Below are 26,477 nucleotides of genomic sequence, written 5' to 3' on the forward strand. Positions count from 1 at the left end.
CATTGTCTTCTCTTGTGTGTCTGTGTCTTCTCTGCTGGCTTTTATAAGGACACTTGTCATTGGATTTAGAGCATACACAAATAACCAGTATGGTCTCAACTCAAGATCCTTAACCCAATTCTATCTGCAAAGATCCTTTTTCTAAATAAGGTCACATTCACATGTTCTGGGGGTTGAGACATGGATATATGTGAAGGGGACATCATTTCACCCACAACAATGCTCATGGTTCCTCACATTCTAGTCATTTTATCCTGGGAAATGAAACCTGTTTTAGGTTTTCACTTTAGAACCTTTTTTCGGTGAGTCACATGCATAAGTAAACAGCAAGGGAAGGAGTGGGATGGCATCTCATCAGTAGAGAAGGGGAACTCTCAGTTGTGAGAACAGGAAGCCTCCTAAGCATGTATGGCTTATCAGCAGAAGACCAAATCTAATTCTTCAGGGTACAACACACGTTATTAAACGTTAAAATATAGGGGGGAAAGGACACAGAAAAGAAGCCATGGTTCCTTAGATCTTCAAGTTGTAGAGAAAGATGACTGTGTGTAATAACAAGTGCAATTAGCTGTAGAAAATTTGAGGATGCAAATAAAGAACAATATTGTGTCAAAACTCTTTTATAGTTTACTTATTTATTGTTGAGAGACACAGAGCATGAGCAGAGGAGGGGCAGAGAGAGAGAGGTAGAGACAACCCCAAGCAAGCTCCACACTGTCAATGCAGAGCCCAATGAGGGGTGCAATCTCATGAACTGTGAGATCAAGAGTAGGACACTTAACCCACTGAGTCACCCAAGATCCCCTGTATTAAAACTCTTTAAATACAAGTGATAAGAACCCTACTCAAACTGGTTTAGGGACTAAAAACAAAAAACAAAAAAAGGGAATGTATTGGCTCATGAACTGGAAAACCTAAGGATGTGGTGCTAATTTCAGGATCAGCAGAATCCAAGGATATAAGAATGTAGTTTAAAAAATGAGAAAAGCTGAATTTGTCTTGATTTTTCTACTGTTTTGCTGACTTATTTTTTTCTGTGTTATTGTTTCACTCCCAGACATATCCCCTGATATGGTAGGAGAGATGTCTATAGGCCTCTGCAGACTTTCTCAGTCTTCAGTATAGTCAATCTCAGAAAGAGACATACTCTTTTTCTGAGGTCCATTTCAGTCCTCCAAAATAGACCCTGATTGTCCCTACTTGAAGCAGGGCCTTTCCTTTTTACAAACCACTGTGTTTAGGAGGATGAAGTACTGTGATTGGTCAACTTAACATCACATGGAAAGGCAATTCCTATTATCAGAAGAAGGAGAAAGTGTTGTCAGGCAATAATAACCCATACCCTGCTACAACCTCTAAAGAACAGAAAACTTCCCTGGACTCTTATGGTAGATGCAGACTACAGTCTAAGGGATCAATAAAAGTAATCATAGTATGTTCCCGATGTTAAAGAAAAATAGAAAAAAAGGAAAGGCATGTTGCTTAAGTGATGATCTCTATAAAGTCAACAGGACAAAAGTACACTATTTGCCTACTCTAGAAGAATAAAAGTATTAAAAATGCAATAAAATTTAGGAGATTTGGGACTCCCCTCTAGCTCTGCTACTTACCAACAAACAGTATAATTTCTGAAGTCTTTTGTGGCTTTAAGACTCTAAGGATTATACAAATTAAAGAAGTGAGCTCAGTTCCAATGCTTCAATACCAATTTTCTTATCCTATCATGAGATGGTGGGATGGTTTGAAGTGATTTTAGCAAACATCTAGCAAAAGGTAAACTCAGCCTTTTGATCTGCTTATTGGTACAACTTCATTGTTTTCAAAATCCCAAATGAGGAAGTCTTAAAAATTACAGCCAGGATATTATTTATTCTCTGCACCTTCTCAGAAGCAGGGAACAGAATTACACTTTTTATAGTAGGACTTTTAATTCTGACAATATGTGGTTCTCAAAACTTTGAGTCTGTTTGTGGTGTGTATTTGCTTGTCTTGAATCAGAATAGGTACTTGTTAAAATTAGACGTTTGAATCTGAAAATATCGCTCAAGCAAATGGTTATTTAATTAAAAATAATCCACCATTGTGTGTTCTCACTGAGTCATTTAAATAGACTGTATTGGCTCATTTGTATTGCTGAATTTTTAAAAATTTCCCATCTTAACTTCTAGCTTCCTCAAATCCAGTTTTTGTATGTTTATTTTGTTCTAAAGTAAGAAATTTAAATTGCTAAGATACGTCATTCACATATCAAAAATACCACGTAGGAAGAAAAGTCATTTCCTTGAGTGTCCTCTGCAATATTGATTTGCATTTGCCTCCTCTGTCTTCCTGACACAAGACTTTCCTTCGTTTCACTTAGGAGCTAAATACAATCATCAAAAGAGTCAAAACATAAATCGCAAAGCCATAGTTGAGTATAATTTCTTTCTTTCCCTGGGACACATCCTCTCTTAAAAATCTGCTTAAACTGTAGAGGCAGAAGTTGTTTAGGAGACTTAACTACATGTCAGTTTTTTTTTTTTTTTAGGTTTATTTATTTATTTTGAGAGAGAGAGAGAGGAGGGGCAAGGGGCAGAAAGAGAGGGAGAAAGAGAATCCCAAGCAGGCTCTGCACTGAAAGTGCAGGGCTCAAAGTCACAAACTGTGAGATCATGACCTGAGATAAAATAAAGAGTCTGATCCTTAACTGACTTAGCCACCCAGACACCCCCATGTCAGTTTCTTTTTTTTATTTCTTTTTTTAAATTTTTTAACATTATTTATTTTTGAGAGACAGAGACAGAGCATGAATAGGGGAGGAGCAGAGAGAGGGAAACACAGAATCTGAAGCAGGCTCCAGGCTCTGAACTGACAGCACAGAGCCCAACGTGGGGCTCAAAGTCAGGAACTGTGACATCATGACCTGAGCCGAAGTCGGATGCTTAACCAACTGAGCCACCCAGGCACTCCCTCCATGTCAGTTTCTTAAGCAAAGTTTTCCTCTCTGTCACAGCAGATGCCTCTCTTCATAGAGACTGTGGCCCTAGTGATCAGGGAAGAAGAATGCTAGATCTTGTGATTCAAGAATGTAAACTCATAGTCCTTTGTTTTATTTTTCATCTGAGCAGAAGCAGTTGCTTGAAATTATAGCAAGCAGGAGATAGCCGGTTTGTTCAGTAATACCAAGTAGTTGGATAGGATCCAACTATCCAGGATAGGATTGGTTGAGCAAAAGTATTTTTCAAAATACTTGAATACCTTATCTCACTTACTTTTAACAATTTAAAGTTATTATGAAAAGAGAAAAGAAATTATTTTCATTGAGCACCCACTTTGTGCTGTAGTTGTTTATGTTATTTGGTCCCACGCAAAAACTTAAAAGTATTATCTACATTTGAAAGAGGAAGACAGAAAGGTTAATTAACTTAGCTAAGATTACACAGTTAGAAATCATCAAATGCCAGATTCAAAGTGTGTCTTATTCCTAAGTCCCCACTCTTTCTACTGTAACGCATTGTCTTCTTTAAAAAAGTAATGATTATAATCAGATTTACTTTATTTTTGTTACCATTCAAAAATAGAAAAAAAGAATATTGTTTGCTTCTTGTGTGAATATCTAAAGGGGAAGTAATTGCCAGTGTCTGAATTAAGTATGAATACAGCAAATGGGATAAAAGCAGAGGTGAAGGGCCAGATTCCAAAAGTCTCATTCCATAGCTCCCTCCTGAGTTTGTGAGAATGTTGAGATCATCTGTGAATTGATGAATTTCTGAAACTTCTGATAAAATATGCAGTAAATGAATCGTGGAGTCATGTTATAATTGTATCAAGGGGCAGGTCCTGGGATATGTGAGCTCTTACCATCAACCTTATTACGGTGGAGATTCATGGACCAAAGAAGCAGCATTTACATATCCAAGTGTGTAAATCCATCCATCGAACATGCATTTAAAGTTGCATTAAACATCCAGGAAATCCATTCTGTGAAATGACTCATGCCTCATTAAATGCTTCCCATACATAAGTAGGAGTCAAAAAGGGAAATTCACAGATAATCAAGACAACTGATGGGCCCCCTCTTATACTATGAAATGCAGTGTTTCTAAAAGAGTGCTAGATTATTTATGGGGGTACATGGTCAGGAAGGTTTTTAAAATTTAATGAGAATATTCAGGGACACCACATAAAGCTGTGTGGCTTGTACCCTGCTCCAAAGCACCTGCCTGAAGTGAAGACTGAAATACAATCTTAGTTTTGCTTACCAAGCCCTGTGTCTTCACCAGAGCTAAGCCAGGCCAGAATCTTTGGTAGGGGTGGGAGAGTGGGCTTTTTCTTACAAACGGTACATTATGTGCTAGGTAGAGGATTCTATGTTATACAAGAATTCTAAATTTGTATTTTTTTTAAAAAAAGCATAACCAGGGGCGCCTGGGTGGCGCAGTCGGTTAAGCGTCCGACTTCAGCCAGGTCACGATCTCTCGGTCCGTGAGTTCGAGCCCCGCGTCAGGCTCTGGGCTGATGGCTCAGAGCCTGGAGCCTGTTTCCGATTCTGTGTCTCCCTCTCTCTCTGACCCTCCCCCGTTCATGCTCTGTCTCTCTCTGTCCCAAAAAAAAAAAAAAAAAAAGCATAACCATATCAAATAGTTTAATGAATTTCTTTTTCAAAATAAATAATTATGACAAATTTAAAGTGTAAGTTGATCACAAGAAAAATATTAAGACACTAATACAAGTGGTGATAAGACAAACCAAGGAAAAAAGTATGCAAATAACTAAAATTTGGAAGTCTCTGATATTGGGGAGAAGACAATTGCTTTGGAGTAAGACAAGCATGAGTTCCCTCCAGGTCCTACTTGTCCTTCAGCTAGTCTTTTAATTACTCAACTTCAGTTTTCTCTCACTCTATGCGAGAATGTTCACTCCAAAGGACTAATGAGAATGAAATGAGACAATTTCTATAAAGTTGTCAGCACATGTTTGTCTCCATCCTCCCCTTTCCTTGTGCAATGCAAATCTAAATCCTCAATCACCCATGCTGCCTTCCTACCTTGTACAAAAGTCCTGGGTGCTGGTGGGTTTTATAATCAAAAGATGCTCCATTGGTCCCAAGGTATTCAGTCATCTCAGCTGTTTCTGCTTTAGTGCCCCATGATTCTCATCTTCCCTATGGCCCACCCCACTGACTGCTTCACCACCTGAGAGGGACTATCCCAGGGGGCACATGCATACACACACTTACATGCATTTCCACACACTGCGCACACACACACACACACAATTTGTGCCTGTACACTCTCACATATTCATGCACATTCACACACATGCAAAAGCAAACCATTGTGGCTCCATAGACCTACTCACCATTTCTTAAATATTTCCTTTTTAAATTCTTTTTTTTGAGAGAGAGAGAGAGAGAGAGAGAGAGAGAGAGAGAGAGCTTAAACAGGGAACAAGGGCAGAGGGAGAGGAAGAGGGAGAGAGAATCTCAAGCAGGCTCCACACCCAGCCCTGAGCCCAATGTGGGGCTCGATCTCACAACCATAAGCTGAAATCAGGAGTTGGACGCTTAACTGACTGAGTCACCCAGGTGCCCCTAAATTCTTTTGTTCACTTTGTACCTTTGTGTATAATTCTCTCTTACATCTCTTCCTACTTAAATCTCTTTCTTACAAGGTCCAGTTAAAATATCAACTCCCCTATTAAGCCTTTCATAATAACACAATGGGATGTGACCTTAACTTCACAAGTGGGTTTTTTGTTGTTGCTGTTTTATCTTTACTAAGGTTATAGATACATTTTATCTTATGATGTAATTACTTATATTGACTGTGTATCAAATTGTACAGTCTTTGAAGACTATAATCATGTCTTATCATTTTATCCTTTACAGTGATGGCCTTTGTTATATTGAAGAGCTATAGTCTTAGTTAATTTTCATGAAATAGGCACTTTCAGTTTTTCAGGAACCAAGACATATTTAGAATACCGTAAATGACTTGAAGATGGATATTTTAGTGATCTACAGCTAAATTTATCTAAATGTACTATGTTCATCCTGGGCAAGAGACAGAATCTGCTTCTGTTGATCCTTATTTAGTATAAGGTTTATATTCACCATCCAGTCAGTGGTGGACAGGGATTTTGGGTCCCAAACTCAGCAATCCTCAAAAGTGGGATATAGGTATGGTGGGCCTTTTGAGTAGTATAGACTTTTCTCCAGTACTTTCCTTGGGCCTCCTGTTTTCATGTTCCAGTCTCCAGTGTAGTATCATTCCGATCCCAGGCATAAATTCAGTTGAGTTGTATGTCTTCATAAAAGATAATAATATAAAATATGAATATATCTTTATAAAATATCCATATAAATATTGCTATGAAGAAGATATAGCATGTGCCTCCTATTTTACCCCATGGAGTTAGGATGATTGTGCATTCTGCAGATAAGCTGGCTCCCAAGAAGAGGAGAGGTATGACTGACCTGAGCATGCTCAATCTGCTTCCCAAACTTCACCACCAAATAAGTCACTCTTTGTGGAAGTGATGAGGCTAAGAGGAAAGAGAGATGTGGGAGGTTTATTTCTTCTCTCCTTTTTCCTGAGGAGGGACGAAGTGGAAATCCTTTCTCATCTCTGCAAAGCTGAAGAGTGGGAAATAAGTACTTTTACTTTTTTTAATTCATTGAGTCTAAGAAATAAGCCCCAGGGATATAACAATCTCACAGAGAGGAGGGGGGCAGAAGTTCAGAACAGAATCAGAACAGTCTTCCCACTTTCAAGGCATTTTGCCCCTAAAACTAACTTTTGCAATTTTAAGCATTTTCCTCAGACACTGATAAGCAGTTTATCATTTGCCTCTGGAAGGTTCTGAAATGATTTCTATCAGACTTCACTAGCCCCACAATTCATACTTTTAATACTATTTCCCATCTCAAATTATGCCCCCAAAAACTAGGGAATCAAGATTTTTTTCCTTACTTATTTTGGCTCATGGGAAGAAATAACTTACCCATGTGGACAGGAGAAATATTGTTTTCTGTTACATTGAAGAAGAAAACAATACCCTGGAGCTTAAGAAAAGGAAAGATAAACTTACTTGTAGTCATTAATCTAATTGAGTACAATTTTCTTATTCAATTCCTCTAGCTTCTTTGTTTATGGTTTAAATCTGATATACATCAAAATTTTTCCAGCATTAAGATATGACAAAAACTGTTACACTTTCCAGAAATCCATTTTAGTCAAAAAGAAATGTTAAACCAAGTTGTAAAGAAAGAGCTCACATGACCACAATACATTCATTATATGTACATGGAATCTATTGATTTCAATAATTCAATTCAGAAGCTATATTAGGTACTTGTCATATTCAAGAGATACTTATGCCAGTAATTAGTTATTGAATATATTTAGACTCTAGGATTTGTGCTGATGTGCACTGGTTCTTGAAAAGCTGTTGGCACAGAAGGACTGTAAGGCCCAGGACGTGAAGCCAATCATGATACCAGGAAACACAGGCAGGAGTACAAGTAGGTACTGCAGTTCCATGTATGGAGTCTGGTGGGTTAGGTTGTTGTGGAAAGAAGGTCTAGAGCAGGGAAAGTTAGCCAATATTATGTTTGGAAACATACACAGGCAAATGTAGACTCCTTACACTTAAGGAGAGGTGAAGAAAGGGGTGTGGGGTAGGGGAGGATTGTGAACGAAGTGGAGAGTGGTCAGAGAACAGGATCTGGGCAATAATAATGTAAAAGCATGTCAAGACTGTCCTATGTTACAGTGGAAAGTATCTCAAAGCAATGAGAAAGGGTGTTCAACTGTGTGCTAATCCTCAAAGGTAGGATCCTTCTGATGAAAATGGTTAATTGTTACCAATCATCAGAAATCTCATTATTTCAATATCCTACAGAGCTTTTATCACTAAGACCAAATTCATCCTTATTAAAGGTAACGATTCCCATTTTACTTCTCTAGTACTCAATTACCTGGAAAGGGATGGTCATTATTATCTCCTCTGTATTACTGAATGAAATAGCAATATAGAGAATGATGCCCGTAGTTATGAGCTCCTATCTTCTTATTCACAGTCTTTTGCTTTTCCCACCACCTCTACTTTCTGTTTCTACTGGCAAACAGAGCAGAGAAATTACATAATTACCTGGATAATTTAGACAAGAAGAAGAAAAAAAGGGAATTCCTATGTATTACATGAGCTCTTTCAAAATATTCCTAAACATGAAATATTTTTCTTTTTCCTTTTTTTTCTTATTCTCCATGATCTCAGGCAGACACCTACATCTCTCTTTGTGGAGAATGATTAACATGGACTCAACTAGGGAGAAATCAAATTATACAGTTAATAAAAACTAAAGCTTCAATCCATGCTAAGTGACAATGTAGCATCCGGGAAAATTAATTACTACATTTCAGACTAAAAGGAGTCAGACACATCAGGTTTGAGTGTAGCCTCAGGATTCACAATAAATTTCCATTCTTTTGTGACTGAATTTTCTAAAGTGCAAAGTTACTTACAATCATACGGCAATTTTCTATAACGGTAAGTGACCTTTTTAATATTCTAACTAGATTAAATTCTTAGATTGCATGGATTTTTGTGGGAATCTTTTCAGATTCATCGTGTAAATTCAAGTCATTCCCTTGATTGTAGCTATGAGCAATCACTGGTGAAAATTTATTAAAATTGCTCATTTTCACAAGAGTGTTTAAGTGATTTTGATACTCCTAAAGAGATTCTCTAAGAGCCCTGATGCTGAGAATTTATATGTAACCATTGTCAAATACAGCATAGTGTAGTATTTCAGAGCTAAATTGAGTAGTCAGTGGAGGCAGATTTATAACAGCTGAGCATAAACTAGTCATTTGTAGACTTAAATTATAGCGTATTTTTCTAAGTTATTTCATATGAACTTCAGAAGCTTACATTCCCCTGTCCATTTAAGTGGTACTGGATAAACCTAAGCAACAGAAAAGCATATCGTGTGTGATCCTTTGTCTCTCTCTACTCATATAATCACAGAATCGTTTTGAGGGAAGAGACTGTACAGGTGTGGAGTACAGCTCCTCGCTCTCAAAGGGCCATCCAACCTTTGCTTGAATACCAGTAGCTATAGGACTTCATCACTCAGAACACCACCCTTTCTATTTGTGTGCACTTCTAATTGTTTGGGGCTGATCAACCTTACCTGCCCGATAAATTCATCAGCCCGAATCTTGGGCTGCCTCCCTGGAGTTAAGTAGAAACGAGGAGTCTTATCACTCTGACCTTTGATATTTCTTTAACTATATGAAGACAATTAGAAGGGCCCCTCTCATTCTTTTCCAGAGAATTCAACCCAAATTCTCTCAAGGTTCCCACGACTTGATTTTTAGTTGTCACAACCACCCTAGACACAGTGTCAGGATGCAATTTTATCATTGTTTTCAGATACAAGGCCCCAGACAGGCTGATCATAAAACTATGAAGATCCCTTAGGTATGTGAGAACATGAGATGCCACACAGTTCCTTATGTTCACTGTAGGAGAATAGCTGGTTATTTTATGATTCCTTTATTGAAGTAGCTTAACAAAATCCACCTGTAACTTAAAAATATACCACAGTGTTTTTCTCTGTGATTTCCAGTTTCATATTGGTTGTGCTAATGTGTATAAATTAAATGGCTCCTTGGCTTATGGCTGTAAACAACCACTTTGGGAGGGGAAATTATTAAGCTATTTCTTTTCAAAACTTCTCAAGTCATTTTTTGACACGCTTCAGATAATCATCAATAAATAGAAAATGATATTTTGAAAATGATGCCTCCTTTTTGTATGCAAAATGAAAAAAAAAACTAATTGGAAGGAAGCACATCTTCTAGATAGAGCTAGGTTGTGGGGAATACAGCTACAATATCAGCACCATTTCTAGGATGAACTACTGTCTAATGAACTAAGGTGCCACTCTCAACTCTCCAACATTGCAACAAAATGATTGAAGTGTTTCTTTCTTTCCCCATATTTGTGTCTCCAACTTCTAATTCTGTCTTCCCTTACACTTCTGGTGACAATATCCTCTCTTCCTAAAGGAGACTAAGGAACTAAGTGCTCTCTTTCTATAAAAGTGATGATAAGTATTTTTCTCTGTTTCTTAATGTTTTCTTCTCGCCAGCGACCTTTTTACCAGTAGCCTCTTGGCCTTGTGTGTTACAAAAGCTGCAAAGAGCATTTTGGCAGCAATCCAAATGAAATAGGTACATATATTTAAAGGTGTTTTATTTAGACTTAGAGGTTTATTTATATTTGTCTCCACAAATTCTAAGCGGTATTGATCTATGTACTTGCCAGGATAACACTAGACAAGAAACAAATCTTACCACCTAAAAAAAATTCTCTCATGAGAGTAACTTTATAAACTAAAATATCTTTAAAAGCTTCATCATCCAAATGCATGGCAAATATAACTCTTCTATAAATGCAAGGTACAATGAATTTTGGATTAGAGCTGACAAACCACTTAAGAGGACATGTCAAGGTCTTATAGCGCTGAGTAGGTTTCTGAGCAGCATTTGGAAATTTTTGAAGTAAGTTGTATGAATTATGTGTCTGCATTTTTTATTCTAGTACATTCTCTTAAAGAATACCAAATATCATGTTTTGGCAATGATCGATTGGGTGACAAAAAAAAAATTCTTGAGAGGCAACTAGGTCCAATGAGAGTGCATGAAGTCAGACAAAAATAGGTTTGAAATCTAGTTTTATCCTTAATAAAAAATAAGTTAATAGAGTTATAAATGCACTCTCAGTCTCATTTTCTTTCCTTCTGTTAAATGAGGATAGTAATCCCTACCTCTGAATGTTGTTGAATGCATAAACTTTACTCCTTTCTTTTTCGCAGTGTGTATGGCCTCAAATTTAACAATAAGTTGCAAAATTTATAATAGACTAGGAGACATACTTATCTTCGAGATGAAAAGACTTATGGAGATTTTATAGAGAAAACTCCTGTTGACTAGTAAATTTCATCTCCAATTATGCCTGTTCTCAATAACTGAAAAATGACTATGAAGCCCATCATTAATAACCTTAACACTTGGTTCCTTTTCTATCTTGCTACCGTTTTTTTTTTTTTTTTTTTTTTTGTCACTTTCTCATGACCTTTCTCTTCCAAGAGAATGAATGAAGAAAGGAAAGAGCATAAGACTCTGTTAGCATCTCTGGTAACAACTTTAGCCAGGAGACATTTAGAACTATGGATCAAAATGAGATTGGGTTCCCAATTCAATTCATGACAAAGTAACATCCTCGGAGGCAATCACAGATGCTATCCAAGTCAGAATTTCTGACCTTGGGAAAATGTCAGTGTCAGTATTGGGGGTGGGCTGTATATGTAGGTGGGATACTGACTGGCAGTAATGGTGGGGAACTATTAAGAAGAACATTTCAGTGTTCCTTAAATGTTTCCAAGCCTTCAATATCATCAGCACCTGTGTGCCTCCATACAAATTAAAAATCCACATAAATGTGCTTTATAAACAGATGAAATGGTGGCCTTCAGGTTAGTACTAAAATGGCAGTAACATTGTCTCTTGAAATAGCTAACCTTTATTTTGCCTCCCTAAGCCCCTAGAGTGAATGCAGATCACTTTTTAAAGCTCTTAGACAGGAAAGGAACACTCACAAGATGGGAAAAGATACCTGCAGGGAGGGAACAAACGGGAAGTGACAAAACAGCAGGAAAAGCTGCCTGAAGAGGTTTCGGTACATGGAAAACTATAAAGTCAGTGAGAAGTTGATCTTTCATTATTGTAACCAGCTGAGAAAATTCTGCCTCTAGCATCTGCTAGTAAGGGTGTGAGAGAGAGAAGACTCATTTTGCCAAACTTAGATCCTACTCCTAGCTGATGGGTCCTAGCTTTAGAAGGTTAAAAAAAAATAGGACTTTTGAGCCTGGAGGTTCGATTAACTTTACCATTAGTATAGAGGCTTCCTTATTGAATTATTTTCCCTTCCTTCTTTTCCTTCCCTTCTCTTTCCCTCTTTCCTTCTCTTTCAGAACATTACAAGGATCACGTTAAAACAAAATTCTCTATAGTTCAGATGCAAAATTTTTCTTCAACTGAGAGTTAATATGCATTTTTTGAGCAGGAACAGTGACTATATTTGGGGCTTAACAAACTCCTTTACCCATAAGAAGAAAGCAATTAACCAAGATAATATTGCTATTCATATACATATATAAAGAAGTACTAGGTATAATATTGTGGTGCTCAAAAAGGAATGGAGTTAATCAGGAAAAGCTTCTTAGAAGGAGTAGCCCAGAGTATTAATTTAAATGCAGAGAGATATACAGGATGTTAATAGGAGGTATTGAGAAGGATTTTATTAAAATGAGATTTTTGCAGCAGTGCTCAGAATGCAGAAAGTGCAGACCAATTGTTAGATAACATAAAACATTTATCTGGACTAAGAAGGCAGTGAGGATAAGATTTAGAAAAGTGAAATAATGGCCTTTGTTGGAACACAGACATGAGAAACCTGTTTTAAGGCAAGAAAAAAATGAAAATATATAATAGCAATGATTAAACATTTTATATTAAATCTTTAGTGAATTTTCGTATATAGTGAGAATAAACACAATTTGTTTTTAAAACTCTAAATTTTAACAATCCAAATTCCACTGGACTTTCCTCATCTGTTTCTAGAGCTATGGCTGTAATGTTTTCCTGCTCTCAGAAATATTTGTAGAAATCTTTTCTTGAATAACTCATGACAGGAACTAGGAACTGGAGTTAACACCAGCAATGCTTTTACATTGTAGTATGATCCATATGCATCCAAATCTCACTTACCCATTGTTGAAGATTCTAAAAGAAAAGGCGCAGGTGTATATCTGATGCCCCATCTACTTCCCTTAGGTTCGTCATATAGTAGGATGAATCACATCTTTGGATTTTGAAGCTGGTAGATAAGAACTTCCTTATGTTGTGGGCTGCATTCCTACATATGCAACATTCATTCAACCTGTTAAATAAAGCGTATTTGTAATTTTACTTATCTTTGCAAATCCATATTTTCTCAGTTTCTTTTTGGCATCTTGAACAATATAATTTGCTTTCACTGATTTTCGTATGTTACCAGGATAAATTTAGCATTGGGGTTTTTATCTGTAAATCTGCATAGATCTATGCATATTTTAACAGAAAAATACAGCTATATTTAGGGCTAGAATATTAAGTTCACCAACAGGAAACAAGCCATGGATGGTGATAATTTTTAAGAAATTTGCAGGGATTCCTATATCCATATGTAGATATTGGCAATAAGATGTAGAGTGATGCTCTTTGGTGTTATTTTAAACTGTAACCAGTGTATATTGGCTGTAAATAAATAAGAGTTCATTGAAAAAAAAGTGATTCTTGGTGTCAAATATAGCCTTCCCCACTATCCCAACTACTGCATCTTCAGTTAATACAGAATATCATTCAATCACAAGGTTTCTTTTTTTTTAATATTTATTTATTATTGAGAGACAGAGACAGACAGAGCATGAGCATGGGATGAGCAGAGAGAGAGGGAGACACAGAATTTGAACCAGGGTCCAGCCTCTGAGCTGTCAGCATGGAGTCCGCTGTGGGGCTCGAACTCACAAACTGCGAGATCATGACCCGAGCTGAAGTCGGTCGCTTTACCGACTGAGCCACCCAGGTGCCCCAGTTACAAGGTTTCTTAACTACTTTTTTGAGTCCTGACAACTAAATATGCATGCTTTTATTAATATATTTTGACATCCCAGAGTATTTTTGTTGTTAAAACTTGCTTCTTTCCATTAAGTGTGCTTGCTGGCATTATTTTAATATCATTACAAGAAGTATGTTTTAAAGTAAAGGAGGAGAATGCTGATTTTTTCACATTCTTCCTCTGAGTGCCAAAAGCAGTGATTTTGGTCCTGCCTCCCTGGAGCCTTGTAGAGCTCAGGACAATTGTATGGGTGAACAAGGTCAAGGATTTGAATTTTACAGCATGAGTCTTTACCTTCATAATGACTATTGTTCAAAACAGCACCTCTACTGTTCTCTTCTTGTTGCCTGCACTGCCCTGCCCCAATCCTACAGGAGACTTAAATTTACTGCAGTACCTCTTGGTTCATGTTTGGCAGTGCGGATGTCCTGTTGTTGATCAAACATCTTTCAATAAGCCCAGATGTTTGTTCTGTCATTTAAGACCCTGCCCAGTCTAGTCCCAAGTCAAGATCTTCCAATGGAATGTTATACTACTCCTTCTCACAAACTCTCCCCTCATAAAATTAAAGCTATTTAAATATCCAAGTTCTTAAATATACAAATACTCATCACTCTGCAATTTTATTTGGGCCCTCTACTTAAAAAGGTCTTCCCCCCACCCCAAGGGTTGTGGGCCTATCTAAGAAGGGCCCCTTTTCAGGACACAGCGAGAATTCCCATCTCTAGGACACTGTCCCACTGGAGTACACAGGCATCATCACACTCTCCAAATTTCTGTGAATAGATTGTCCACACTCTTCAGGTATTTATCAAATACTTCCTTGTACTGTTGCATTTCCTCCTTCTTTTTTAAATTAATTTATTAATTAATTTTATTTAAAAAAAAATTAAATCCAAGTTAGTTAACATATGATGTAATAATGGTTTCAAGAGTAGAATTCAGTGATTCATCAACTCACATATAACACCCAATGCTCATCCCAACAAGTGCCCTTCTTAAAGCCCATCACCCATTTAGCCAACCCTCCCTCCCACCACCCCTCCAGCAACTCTCAGTTTGTTCTCTGTATTTAAGAGTCTCTTATGATTTGCCTCCTTCTGTTTTTATCTTATTTTTCCTTCCCTTCTCCTATGTTCATCTGTTTTGTTTCTTAAATTCCACATACGAGTAAAATCGTATGATATTTATCTTTCTCTGACTGACTTATTTTGCTTAGCATAATACATTCTATTTCCAAACACATTGTTGCAAATGGTGAGATTTCATTCTTTTTGATTTCCGAGCAATATTCCATTGTATATTTATACCACATCTTCTTTATCCATTTATCAGTCGATGGACATTTGGGCTCTTTCCATAATTTGGATATTGTTGATAGTGCTGCTGTAAACATTGGGGTTCATGTGCCCCTTCAAATCACCATTTTTGTTTCCTTTAGATAACAAAAATACCTACCTAGTAGTAGGTACCTAGTAGTGCAATTGCTGGGTCATAGGGTAGCTTTATTTTTAATTTTTTGAGTAACTTTCATACATTTCCTCTTTATACCTTATCCTCGAAAAGAGATAATAGGCCCCATAATGTTAGGGGTCACATCTGACATCACTTCACATTTTTATGGCCTGGTAAAATGCTTTGCATATAGTAACCGAATAATTTGTGTTAGCAACTATGCTGCTAACTATAACCTAATTGCCATTTGTTACAAAGTGCAGCTTCTAGCCTTTCTAATAATGTTGCAGTCTAGACATGAGAACATATCAGTTTTCAATATTATTATTCCAAAAGAAAAACTAAGTAATAGAAAATTCCAAGAATCTAAGAAAACATTTCAGTTTTTTTTTAATTTAAAAAAATTTTTTTAATGTTTATTTATTATTGAGAGACAGAGACAGAGCGTGAGCAGGGGAGGGGCAGAGAGAGAGGGAGACACAGAATCTGAAGCAGGCTCCATGCTCCGAGCAGTCAGCACAGAGCTTGACGCTGGGCTCGAACTCACAAACTGAGAGATCATGACCTGAGCCAAAGTCGGACGCTTAACTGACTGAGCCACCGAGGCGCCCCAACATTTCTGATTTTTTAAACTTAAACTCAAAATTTCTCTCCCACCCTCCACCTTCTACTGTCTACAATATATTCTCCATTGCTTACTCTTGGAACACATACATGCATGTATGCTCTTCTTCAAATGCCATAAAACAGGGAAAGTAAATTTTAGCTTTTTATTGAAATTCTGAGATGTTACTAGTATCTGTTTCTCATTTGCTTTTCAACTTTTTTTTCCATCAAATGCTTATTCTTTGTTGAGCAATTAAGCTCCTTGTGTTGACCTGAATGCATATAGTCTTTGTCAGAAACAACTTTTTAGTGCTAATAACAGCTTTCATGTAACACATCAGACCCTGTTATTTTGAAAATTGACATGACCAATAATGAGGTCCTTTAATCTGAACTTTTTAGAGACTTACTAAGAAGATGAATAAATATATTGATACAAAGGGTGTTTTTTTTTTTGTTATTATACTGATCTGAACATATTATGGGAGTTTTCTTTAGATTCCCAATTTTTAAATCTTACAGTTATGAGACTATTTTATATGTTTTTCAAGATGTAGCCATCCAGAATGCACAAGTCAGTTTCTGGATTTCTGTCTTATTTTGTGCTATCAAGACTTGTTCTTTGTCTCAGACGTTCTTTTAATTTTGAGCTTAAACTTATAAAATATATAGGAATTAAATAACCTATTGATTATACATGGAACAGTTCACACAGAAATTTCTGTTGCATTTAAAAGGGAACTTCAGGGAGAACTTTCTTGTCTGTTTTACCGCAAGGAATTTACATTTTGTGGTTAAAATAATGCATGTGCAAAAACAAAGTTTTCTGTTTAAATGTCTCAGGAGGATAACTGAGAATATAAGATAATTCTAGGATTCTTCCAGTTAATGATTGCTGGTTAAAGCTATTCACGTACTTATATTTCATCCCCAAACTCCTCCAAAGTGATATGAAAGAATAAAAAAATTGTAAACTAACAGTAAAAGAGAATAGGAGTGGGGGAAGGGTAAGAAGTGTCATCAGTTTCTGGAAGATAGAAAGTAGATGGGGATTTGCTAAGTGACTTAACAGAGTGGAAAAACCTAAAACTTATTATGAACATGCAGAGAGGGGTTCCAATTTATAGATTCGACCTATAAAAATCTTCAAAAGTCAGGATTTAGAAGTAGATGGATTGTGTGAGGTACAGGACTGAAAATGGGAATAGATTGAATAATCTGTTCAAGAAGCAATTAGACTGCCCCAGGCTTTTCCTTTAATTGATATAACCAGACTTCTCCTCTGGACAGGTGAGACTTTTGAGATATAGGCAAGCATGAGCTAAATTTCTGAACACATGAGGATTGCTAAAGACTGCATACCGGAGTTAAAAAAAAAAAAAAAAGGTGCATACAGTGTAGCAAAACCAGCAACCCCTTTCCAGTTTCTCCCAGGTATGCTAAGGTCTGGTGCGTCTATACTCCATAAGCAGACAGGAAGACCCAGAACAAAGCCCTACAGATCCACACAGATCTAGCATTTGGAAGACACTGCCCAGTCATCATATGTGACGGGTACTTGCTGACTATCCTACAAATGCATAACAACTGCTGAACAAGCTTTAGTTTCTCCTCTTTGATCTGAAAGAACAACCAGAGATCACCAGACTTCTAAGGAAAGGCTCTATACATTCCTACACTCCAATCAGGACCCTGTTGACACAAAATAATATGAGATATATTTCTTTAACTCCTCCCATGACCCAATTCTGGGTTATTCTGTTTCTTTACTTGAATTCATTTTTCTCTGTATGTTAATTTCTATGCTGATATTTTGATATATTTATGTATTCCTTGTCCATTTTCCTTACCACATGATGAATACTCATAAAGGCAGGAATGTTGCATATGGCACATGGTAGATGTTTAACTAATTATTAACTAATTATTATTATTTATTTATTTATATACTTATTTATTTAGTAAAAATAACTCAGATAAAGCAAAAACAGTGTGGGAAACACAATTTTTAAAAAATAATACATCAGAAAACTAAGAAAAGTTATAGCCCAGAAAGAATTGAAAAGTACTAGCTACACAAAAGCAACAATTAGAGAAGAATAAATGGCTCTTAGAAATTCAAAATATTCAAAATAAAATACGCAATTCAATATAACACTGCGAGAAGTTGGTAAAGAAAATCTCCAAAAGAGTAAAGAGAAATGTTAATATATGAATACTAGGAAAGAAAAGATAAGAATATAAAGAGGTCAATCCTAGAAGTCGAATGTCTGACTAACAGAAATTTCTATAGTAACAGAAAAAGTAGAGGGGAGGGAACAATTTAAGATAAAATGTGAAAATGTTTCCTAGAATGGAAGGAACAGTTTCCTGGATTGAAAGTCCCTCCAGAAGCTCAAAAAACTTAGTGAATTAAAAAATAAATAAATAAAAATAAAAAATAATAAAAAATTTAAAAAACCCATCAAGGTACTTCAGAACCTGAAATTAAAAGATTTTCTTTCTTTTTTTAAATGTTTATTTATTCTGAGAGCAAGAGAGAGAGAGAGACAAAGCATGAGCATGAGCATGAACGTGAGCAGGGGAAGGGCAGAGAGAGAGGGAGACACAGAATCCGAAGCCCGTTCCAGGCTCTGAGCTGTCAGCACAGAGCCCGATGCAGGGCTTGAACCCATGAACCATGAGATCATGACCTGAGCTGAAGTTGGAGGCTTAACTGACTGAGCCACCCAGGTGCCCCTAAAAGAAGATTATTTCTACCTGGATAAACTTCAGAAATATCATGTGGAACCAAAACAAGTTAGAGGTTTTACACATTTTATTGTTTTCATTTTCCATTTATTATGTGGGTATATATTTGATACACAATGTGACACTAGTTTCGGGTGTACCATATAGTGATTCTACATCTCTGTACATTATGCTCGCTCAGCCCAAGTGTAGCTACCATCTGTCACCATACAACCCTATTGCAATACCATTCACTATATTCCCTGCACTGTACCTTTTATTCCAATGACTTATTCACTCCATAACTGGAAGCCTGCATCTCCCACTCCCCTTCACCCATTTTGTGATCCCCACCACTGTCCTCCCTGCTGGCAACCACCAGCTCTCTGTATTTACAAGTCTGACTCTGCTTTTCGTTTGTCTGTTCATTCATTTGTTTTGTTTTGTTTTGTTTTGTTTTGTTTTGTTTTTAGATTCTACATGAATGAATATACACATTTTAAAACCTGAAAACAGTATTTTATGTTATTAATGAGTAGATAAACATTTAGTAAAACTACAAAAACTTTTCATGAGAATACTAATCCAAAACCATGACAGTAATTATCTATGGAGAAGGAGAGAAGGAAATAACGTTTAGGAGGAGTACAGAGAAGGCATCATTTACATGTATAAATTTTTATTAAAAGAATGACAGCAGCAGTGCAGCAGAAGATTTAAGGAGGCTGAGTGATGAGTATAATGATATTGCTGTAGTACCCTCTACACTTTTCAGTGTTTATGAAATATTTCACTACTTAAAACGAAAAGCTGTAAGAAATCAAAGAAAAAAGAAAACAGGTTACATAAAAAATTGCAGGAAACAAAATGGTATCTGATTCCTTAACTGTTATAATGGAAACCAGAAGATAATGGAGAAATATTCACCCACTCTGAGGGAAAATCATCTTCAACCAAGAAGCATACATCCAGCCAAAATATCAATCAACTAATATAAAAGGTGGATGAAAACACGTAAGACTTAACATCATTCACCTATTCTTAAGAAACTAATGGAATTTGTAACCTAAGAAACAAGAGAGAAAACCTAGTAAAAGACATGAGAGCTGTTAAGAAAAATTGCACCAGACAATTGTTAAAATGGGGAGGCAGATTTTCTCAACTGCTGTAGTAGGGAAGAGAGATGTAAGTAGAGAACTGAACTCAGCTCCAAGTTAAACAGGCACGAAAGGTTTTATTCATGACTATTGCAATAGAGGAGAGAAATTGAATTCAATTACACTGAAATAAAAGTTGGGAGGATTTTTAAATGCGGGGGTGAAAAGTACCTAAGGACATTATGGGGAAAGTTAGTCAATGTGATTAGGCCATCTGTGTTTGTTAATTGTTGCTTCTCAGAGTTAGTTTTCTACCTACCCACAGGCACTGAGAGATAAGGATGCTCTCTTTCTTGACCATTACATTTCAAAGAAATGGCTCAGAGGGCCTTAAGAAAGACATTCCTGAGTTTTAGAAAATTTGCATCTTGAAGGAGCAGACAAAGAATTTATAATTGCACGTTTTCTAGAGAAAGTAAAGTCAAGGCCTGTACTCAGGAAGAAACCTGCTTAGTCAAACTGAGGGGAATGTGAAGGTCATCTTAGTCAAATACAGAAAACTGAGGATCCAACAGAAGAGAGAACTAATGATATTAAGTGAAGTCCATGTCCAATTTTATGTATCAATTGCATAGAGCCTGATGAAAACAGAAGCCTGTGAGATTCCAGCACAGAGGTCCCCAGGAAAAGATACACAAGTTAGAAAAGAATTGATCCATTCTAAGGTGTTAGACCAAGTAGAATTTAATATTGAATGAGTTTTTATAGCTCTACTGGTCTTTTTAAAAAGAATTAGTGATAGAAATACTACAGAAAGAGAGTAAAAAAAATAATAAAACATGCCACAAAATGTAGAGGAATCAATAACACAAAGATAACTGGAAAATCCCCAAATACTTGGCAATTAAAGATACATTTCTTTTTTTTTTAAGTTTATGTATTTATTTTGAGAGAGAGTGCACACCAGAGTGGGGAAGAAGCAGAGAAAGGGAGAGAGAGAGAGAATCCCAAGCAGGTTCTGCACTGTCAGCACAGAACCTGACTTGGAGCTTGAATTCATGAACTATGAGATCATGACCTGAACAGAAATCAAGAGTCAGATGCTTAACTGCATGAACTACCCAGGCACCCCAAGGTACATTTCTAAATAGCACACAGGTCAAAACAGAAATCTTACACCTGGGGGTGTAACACAAATGTGTTTACATTTGAAATAACCTACTTGGGACATCTAGGTGGCTCAGTCTGTTAACTGTCCGACTCTTGATTTCGGCTCAGGGCATGATCTCAAGCTTCATTAGATTAAGCCCTGCATTGGGCTCTGTGCTAACAGAGCAGAGCCTGCTTGGGATTCTCTCTCTTTCTCCCTCTCTGCCCCTCCCCTGCTCATGCACCTGCTCGCTCTCTGTGTGTCTCTCTCTGTCTCTGTCTCTCTCTCTCCCTCCCTCTCTCTCTCTCTCTCTCCCAAAATAAGTAAACATTTAAAAAATCAAAACCGTAAAACAGTGGAAAAAATCAATTAAATCAAAAGCTAGTTCTTTGAAAAGATCAACAAAATTGAAAAGCCTTCAACCAGGCTAAGAAAAAATTAGAGAAAACACAAATTACTAATAACAGAAATGAAAGAAGGGACATCGCTACAGATCTCATGAACATTGAAAGGATAATGAAGGAATATTGTTAACAACTCTATGCCCACAAATTTAATAACCTAGGTAACCTGGACAAATCCCTTTAAAGATATAATCTGCCAAAACTCATACTAGAAAAAATAGATAATTTTAATAGGTCTATATCTATTAAAGAAATTCAATAAATAATAACTTTCCAAAACAGCAAACTTCAGGTCCAGATGGTTTCACTGGTAAATCTACCAAACATTTAAGAAATCATACCAAGTCATACCAAGAAATCATATAATCTGTCCCAGAAGATAGAAACAGATGGAAAACTTTCTAACTCACATTATGAAACAAGCATTAACCTAATACCAAAGCCAGACACAGACATTGCAGGAAATGAAAACTACAGATAAATACTTCTAATGAACGTACATGCAATTATCCTCAACAAAATATTATCAAAATGAATCCAATAATGTACAAAAAGAATTACATACCACAACCAAGAGGGATTTATGTCAGATATACACGACTTGTTCAACATTCAAAAATCAGTTAATCAAAAATGTGGACACTTTTTGTTTAGCCATTTTCAGGTTGCAAAGGATACTTTGAAGACTTTGTGAAGAGGCTTGAAAGAAAGAGAAAAATTGCTTGCTCCCTCACCCCCTTTCCTGCCCATAGAGATCATGTGACTCATAGCATACTTCACTCCAGAGGAATCGTCCACCCAATCTCCAACCCCCCCTGGCCATTTCAGCTTAACACTTTCATACCTTCAGTGTGAGTGAGTGTTAAAGGTCACAAAACCTGATTTAAGATATTTTCTATGCAGGATCTGCCTAGTTAATTCAGCACCTCATTTTAGAGTGAGAATAGTTGGCATCTATTAACTGGTAGCACTATCACTGAGATTGAAATAATTCCATTTAGAATTCATCTTCCTTGACTTGCTGAGTACCAGAACATGTTCACTGTATTCCTTTCAGCCATTCTCTTTCTGGAAGACAACCTTTATCCATGTGCCATTAATAGCTCCATGTTTGTGTATGTGATTATAAGCCAAGTGCAGAAACTCTACCTTCTATTCCATTTATACCTACACATCACCTAACGTGCTTAACTTCATCTAAAGAGTTGTTGACTTATTATCTCCACCCTGCAAGAACTTGCTAATGATATTTCCTAAGAAATGTTATGACCAAGTAATATGTTTTATTAAGTAAAGTCTTATAAATTTTAGCTTTAGCCACATTACATTAAATTTTGCCAAACTGAAGTAAAAATTTAATATTTAAAATGTGTAAAAGGTAAAAGTTCTCAAGTTGAGAGTATAGCTTATTTAAAATAAGATGAACTTCACTTGATAAAATAGTTTAAGTCACTCCTTTTGTAATAAATTATAAGTCCTCAAAAGTAAGAACTCTTCAGTGCTACAATTAATGTCAGTCACTGATAATTTTACTAATAAATATTTTTATTTATATTATTGTAGTCAGGCCAATAAATGAAATCTATTAGACACAGAACTTTCAAGTGGAACTAATAGTTTTATTTAAGATGCTTCCTTTCTGCCCATAAAATACAGTGAGGGGAGGGAGAAAAAAAAAACCCACATTTCCAAATGGAAAACTCCAAGTCAGTCCAAAATAAGCTGACTAACATTTATAAAGTAATTCTCATCCTTATAAATTGCCTTCTTGCAGGAAACAGACCTTATCCTGACTTTTAATATTTCAATGCACCGATCTTGGTGGATGGAGAATGGACCAGGATGTACGGTGACATCAGTGACACCCGCACCAGACTGGGCCCCAGAAGACCATCGCTACATCACGGTCTCAGGGTGTTTTCTGGAGTACCAGTACATAGAAGTGGCTCATAGTTCCCTCCAGATTGTCCTCGCAGTAAGTTTTGACAGCCAACCTCTCCTTCTAGTGCTTCTGGAATCGTTTTACTTCTGTGCAAATTCAGTGCACACAAATGGAATCTGTGGATAAAGTGTGGCTATTTGCTTTTTTCTAGTTAATGCCCCCTTCAATAGGGGTTTGTCAAGTTAAACCAGGGCATAGTAAAAAGTAATCAATCAGTAAATCAATAAGTAGGCTTTGGCATCATCAGCATTTTACATAAGAAATCCAACCATCCAAGGTTTGATCATTTGGCTTTTGGTAAACAAGAGTTTCCCAAAGATTCTTGCAGAAAGATCAGAGAGCCTTCACAACTAACATGCTAAAATGCCTAGATTTATAAGATTTCAGTGGATACTTTCCTGCCAGTGTTTATTTCTGTCTGTGCTGCTAGCCCCTGGAATTCTTCATTTGCCCATATTCTTCTTCCTACATTTTCTGAAGGTACGATGCATCACCTGTAATCATGTCCCCTCTTTTTCAAACAGTTCAGCTTTTCATAAATTCTACTTCTAGGACTATCATGCCTCCATATTTCATATTATTAAACTAATAAAGAACTCTCCCTCCACTAGGAGTCAGTAGGAGTTACAAATGATTCCTATGTATTTGTATACAGTATTTGTAGAGCATATCTGTATAATATATCCCTGTTATATAAAACATATTATTTTATATTGTATCACTATGACAGAGATAAACACATCCTTTTCTCAAAAAGGACTTTTGCTAAGGCTAAATGCATAATTTTGTAGGATTTATAAAGACAACTTTATTATACATGTCTCCATTTATTTATTACAGATCCTATAGGTATAGTTCTCTTATATTTTCCTTAGACTCCATGTAGATCTGCAACTGCTATGCATAGCCTTGAAATTGTTAATGACAAATAATGCAAATAGAATCTGCTCTTTGCATTTCTTCAGTTAATTACTTTGGGAATGATATTAAGTCACAATTCTTAAATAACAAGACATAACAGGTTGTGGATAGAATGGCATAAATTAGTTCACATAAAATTCTTCTAGAACAACAAAAAGAAAGACCATGTGAATGTGTATGTATCTGATTGTGCAACTAATATATAGTTATTATATTTTTTAAAAGGAAGAAAATATATACATGTGTATACATACATACACACACACACATAAATTACAATGGGCTAAGTGCTAGTATGTGCAACCTGAGACACATATGTGCAACCTGAGACATTTCTTAACTAACACATCCTTCCACAACAGTCTTAAACGCTAGACTCGTCATTTTAATTATCTTGAAAAAAATAAGGTAGGTTTGATGGGACAGAAAAAATTATTTAATTAGTTAAAATCCTATTTAGATGAAGTGTTCATTCTCAAAAGAGAAAAATAAAATCTTTCTGGTATTTGGGGACAGATTATGTGGTAGAGAGGGCTTTTAGATAAAAATTCCCCCACTGGAACTCACTTTTTTACTGTACCCACACATTTTGGAAAATTTCCACTTATGTGTCAAGTATATTATAAGGATATAGTTTATGTGCACAGATAGTTATATGTGACCATTTTAGAGAGCAAGCCATCACAGGATGCAGCCTCTTTACCCTCATAGGACCCTCATAGGGGGTCCGTACCCTTTCCACCTGTTTCTTTGGCAGTGCTGACTGTGGATCACCTGAGAGTAAGTTAGGGACAGTGTACCCAAGCCAGTTACTTGGAGAATTTTCAAAGACACTTTTTGCCTTTGGGCTTGCCGTACAACACCTGCTGTAAAGAAAACCTAGCATTTCTTAACTAGAGTTTTCGAAGGGAAACCAAAATGGGACTTATCCTGAACAATTTGTTCCACCTACTAATTGGAAGCCTTCCAACTAGATTTTCCTGTAGTCATTCTGATCACTTCTGCTGTCATGGTTAAGAGATGGAATAGTGTTGGGGCACCTGGGTGGCTCAGTCGGTTAAGGTGTCTGACTCTTGATTTCAGCTCAGGTCATGATCTTGCAGTTCATGAATTTGAGCCCTGCATTGGGTTCTGCACTAACAGTGTGGAGCCTGCTTGGGATGCTCTCTCTCCGCCTCTCTCTGCCTCTCCCCTGCTCGCTCTCTCTCTCTCTCTCTCTCTCTCTCTCTCAAAAAAGAAATAAATAAACTTAAAAATTTTTTAAGGGCAAGGTTCCTCAGGATACAAACCAGGTGCAAATAGGTATATTTTGGGGATTGTAGTAGACAGAGAATACACTTTGTGCAGTATATAACATAATATTGTCTTCTTAGCTCCATCCTGCTTTTTGTAAAGTCAGCTAAATCCCCACTTCTCCTTGTTTCCACCAGTCTTTGAAGCTGCCCTCTCTTCCCGGGTATCTGGCTTGAATCTGCCTTCACGAACTGCTGCTCTCCCAGCGACTGCTCTTGCCTCACTCCAAATCTCTCTAGCTCATTTCCTCCAACTTTACTCAGCCTTTCTTTCACAGATTCCTGACCCCTGGCAATCCTGTCACCCTGTTGTTCGGTTTTCTGCCAATCAACTCTTAGCTGATTTGGAAATTAGCATTCACAAAGCCCACATTTGCATCGCACATACATAAGATATCTTCCGTCTACAGCCAAAAGAAGACAAGTATAATATCCACATAATTGGGAAGAGGGGCTATTAATCACGCAGCCTCCAGCCGAGCAGAGAGGACTGCCAGAACACCATAATGATGAGCCAGGTGTGAGACTTGAGCCCTCTCCTCCTTCGGCAGGGCTTTCTTCTAGTTAGTATTAGATATCGTATTCAAAAGGAATACAGGTGTGCACAGTTTTAATAAAACCAAAAAAAAAAAAATCCATACTTACAAAATAGATCAAATAAATATGTATGGGGAGAACCAGGGAGGAGATCAGCTACAGAGATAGTGTTGTTCGCATTACAAAAGAATTAAGGGGATTTCTTCAAACAATGTGTGATTGCAGCTGCATGGTTTACAAAATGTGTTCACAGGAATTAAATCTTTTGATTTGTGTAACAGTCCTGTGAGGGCTGCAAAACAGGTTGAAAGCCTTTCCCAAGATTTCTTAGCCAGTAGGGAGGATGGACATACTGACCCAAGTTTTTTTCTGGTACCAAAGACAGGAAATGGACTACAGTCTGAATGCCAGCAACAGCTGATTGGAAATGAGTTCCTGAAACCCCCAAATTCCGAGCTTATCAGTGACAAAGAATGTCATGATTGATTAGCCATGGTGCTGAGGGTGAGGGGAATGGAGGTGTGTGTGCCTCATACTTGTTATGCACACACTATACCTCACTTCCCCTAACCAACACAATGAAAACAGAGGATGTTTTACAAGAAAGTGGAAGTAAATGAAGCTTTAAGGGAA

The 26,477-nt window shown here is 36.8% G+C and overlaps 1 protein-coding gene across 3 annotated transcripts in view; it reads left to right on the top strand.

The window, feature by feature from the left end:
• The window catches only part of NKAIN2 (sodium/potassium transporting ATPase interacting 2), a 981,572-nt gene that overhangs the window by 783,551 nt on the left and 171,544 nt on the right, over positions 1–26,477 (top strand). For all 3 annotated transcript variants that reach the window (XR_007462564.1, XM_049652959.1, XM_049652958.1), the window contains exon 4: positions 22,927–23,127. Coding sequence is in view for 2 of the 3 variants with exons in the window: in XM_049652959.1 (XP_049508916.1) it covers positions 22,927–23,127 (201 nt within the window). In the remaining variant the exon portion in view is untranslated. The remainder of the gene's footprint in view (positions 1–22,926; positions 23,128–26,477) is intronic.

This window comes from Panthera uncia (genome assembly GCF_023721935.1).
Source record: "Panthera uncia isolate 11264 chromosome B2 unlocalized genomic scaffold, Puncia_PCG_1.0 HiC_scaffold_24, whole genome shotgun sequence".
Classification (NCBI taxonomy): domain Eukaryota; kingdom Metazoa; phylum Chordata; class Mammalia; order Carnivora; family Felidae; genus Panthera; species Panthera uncia.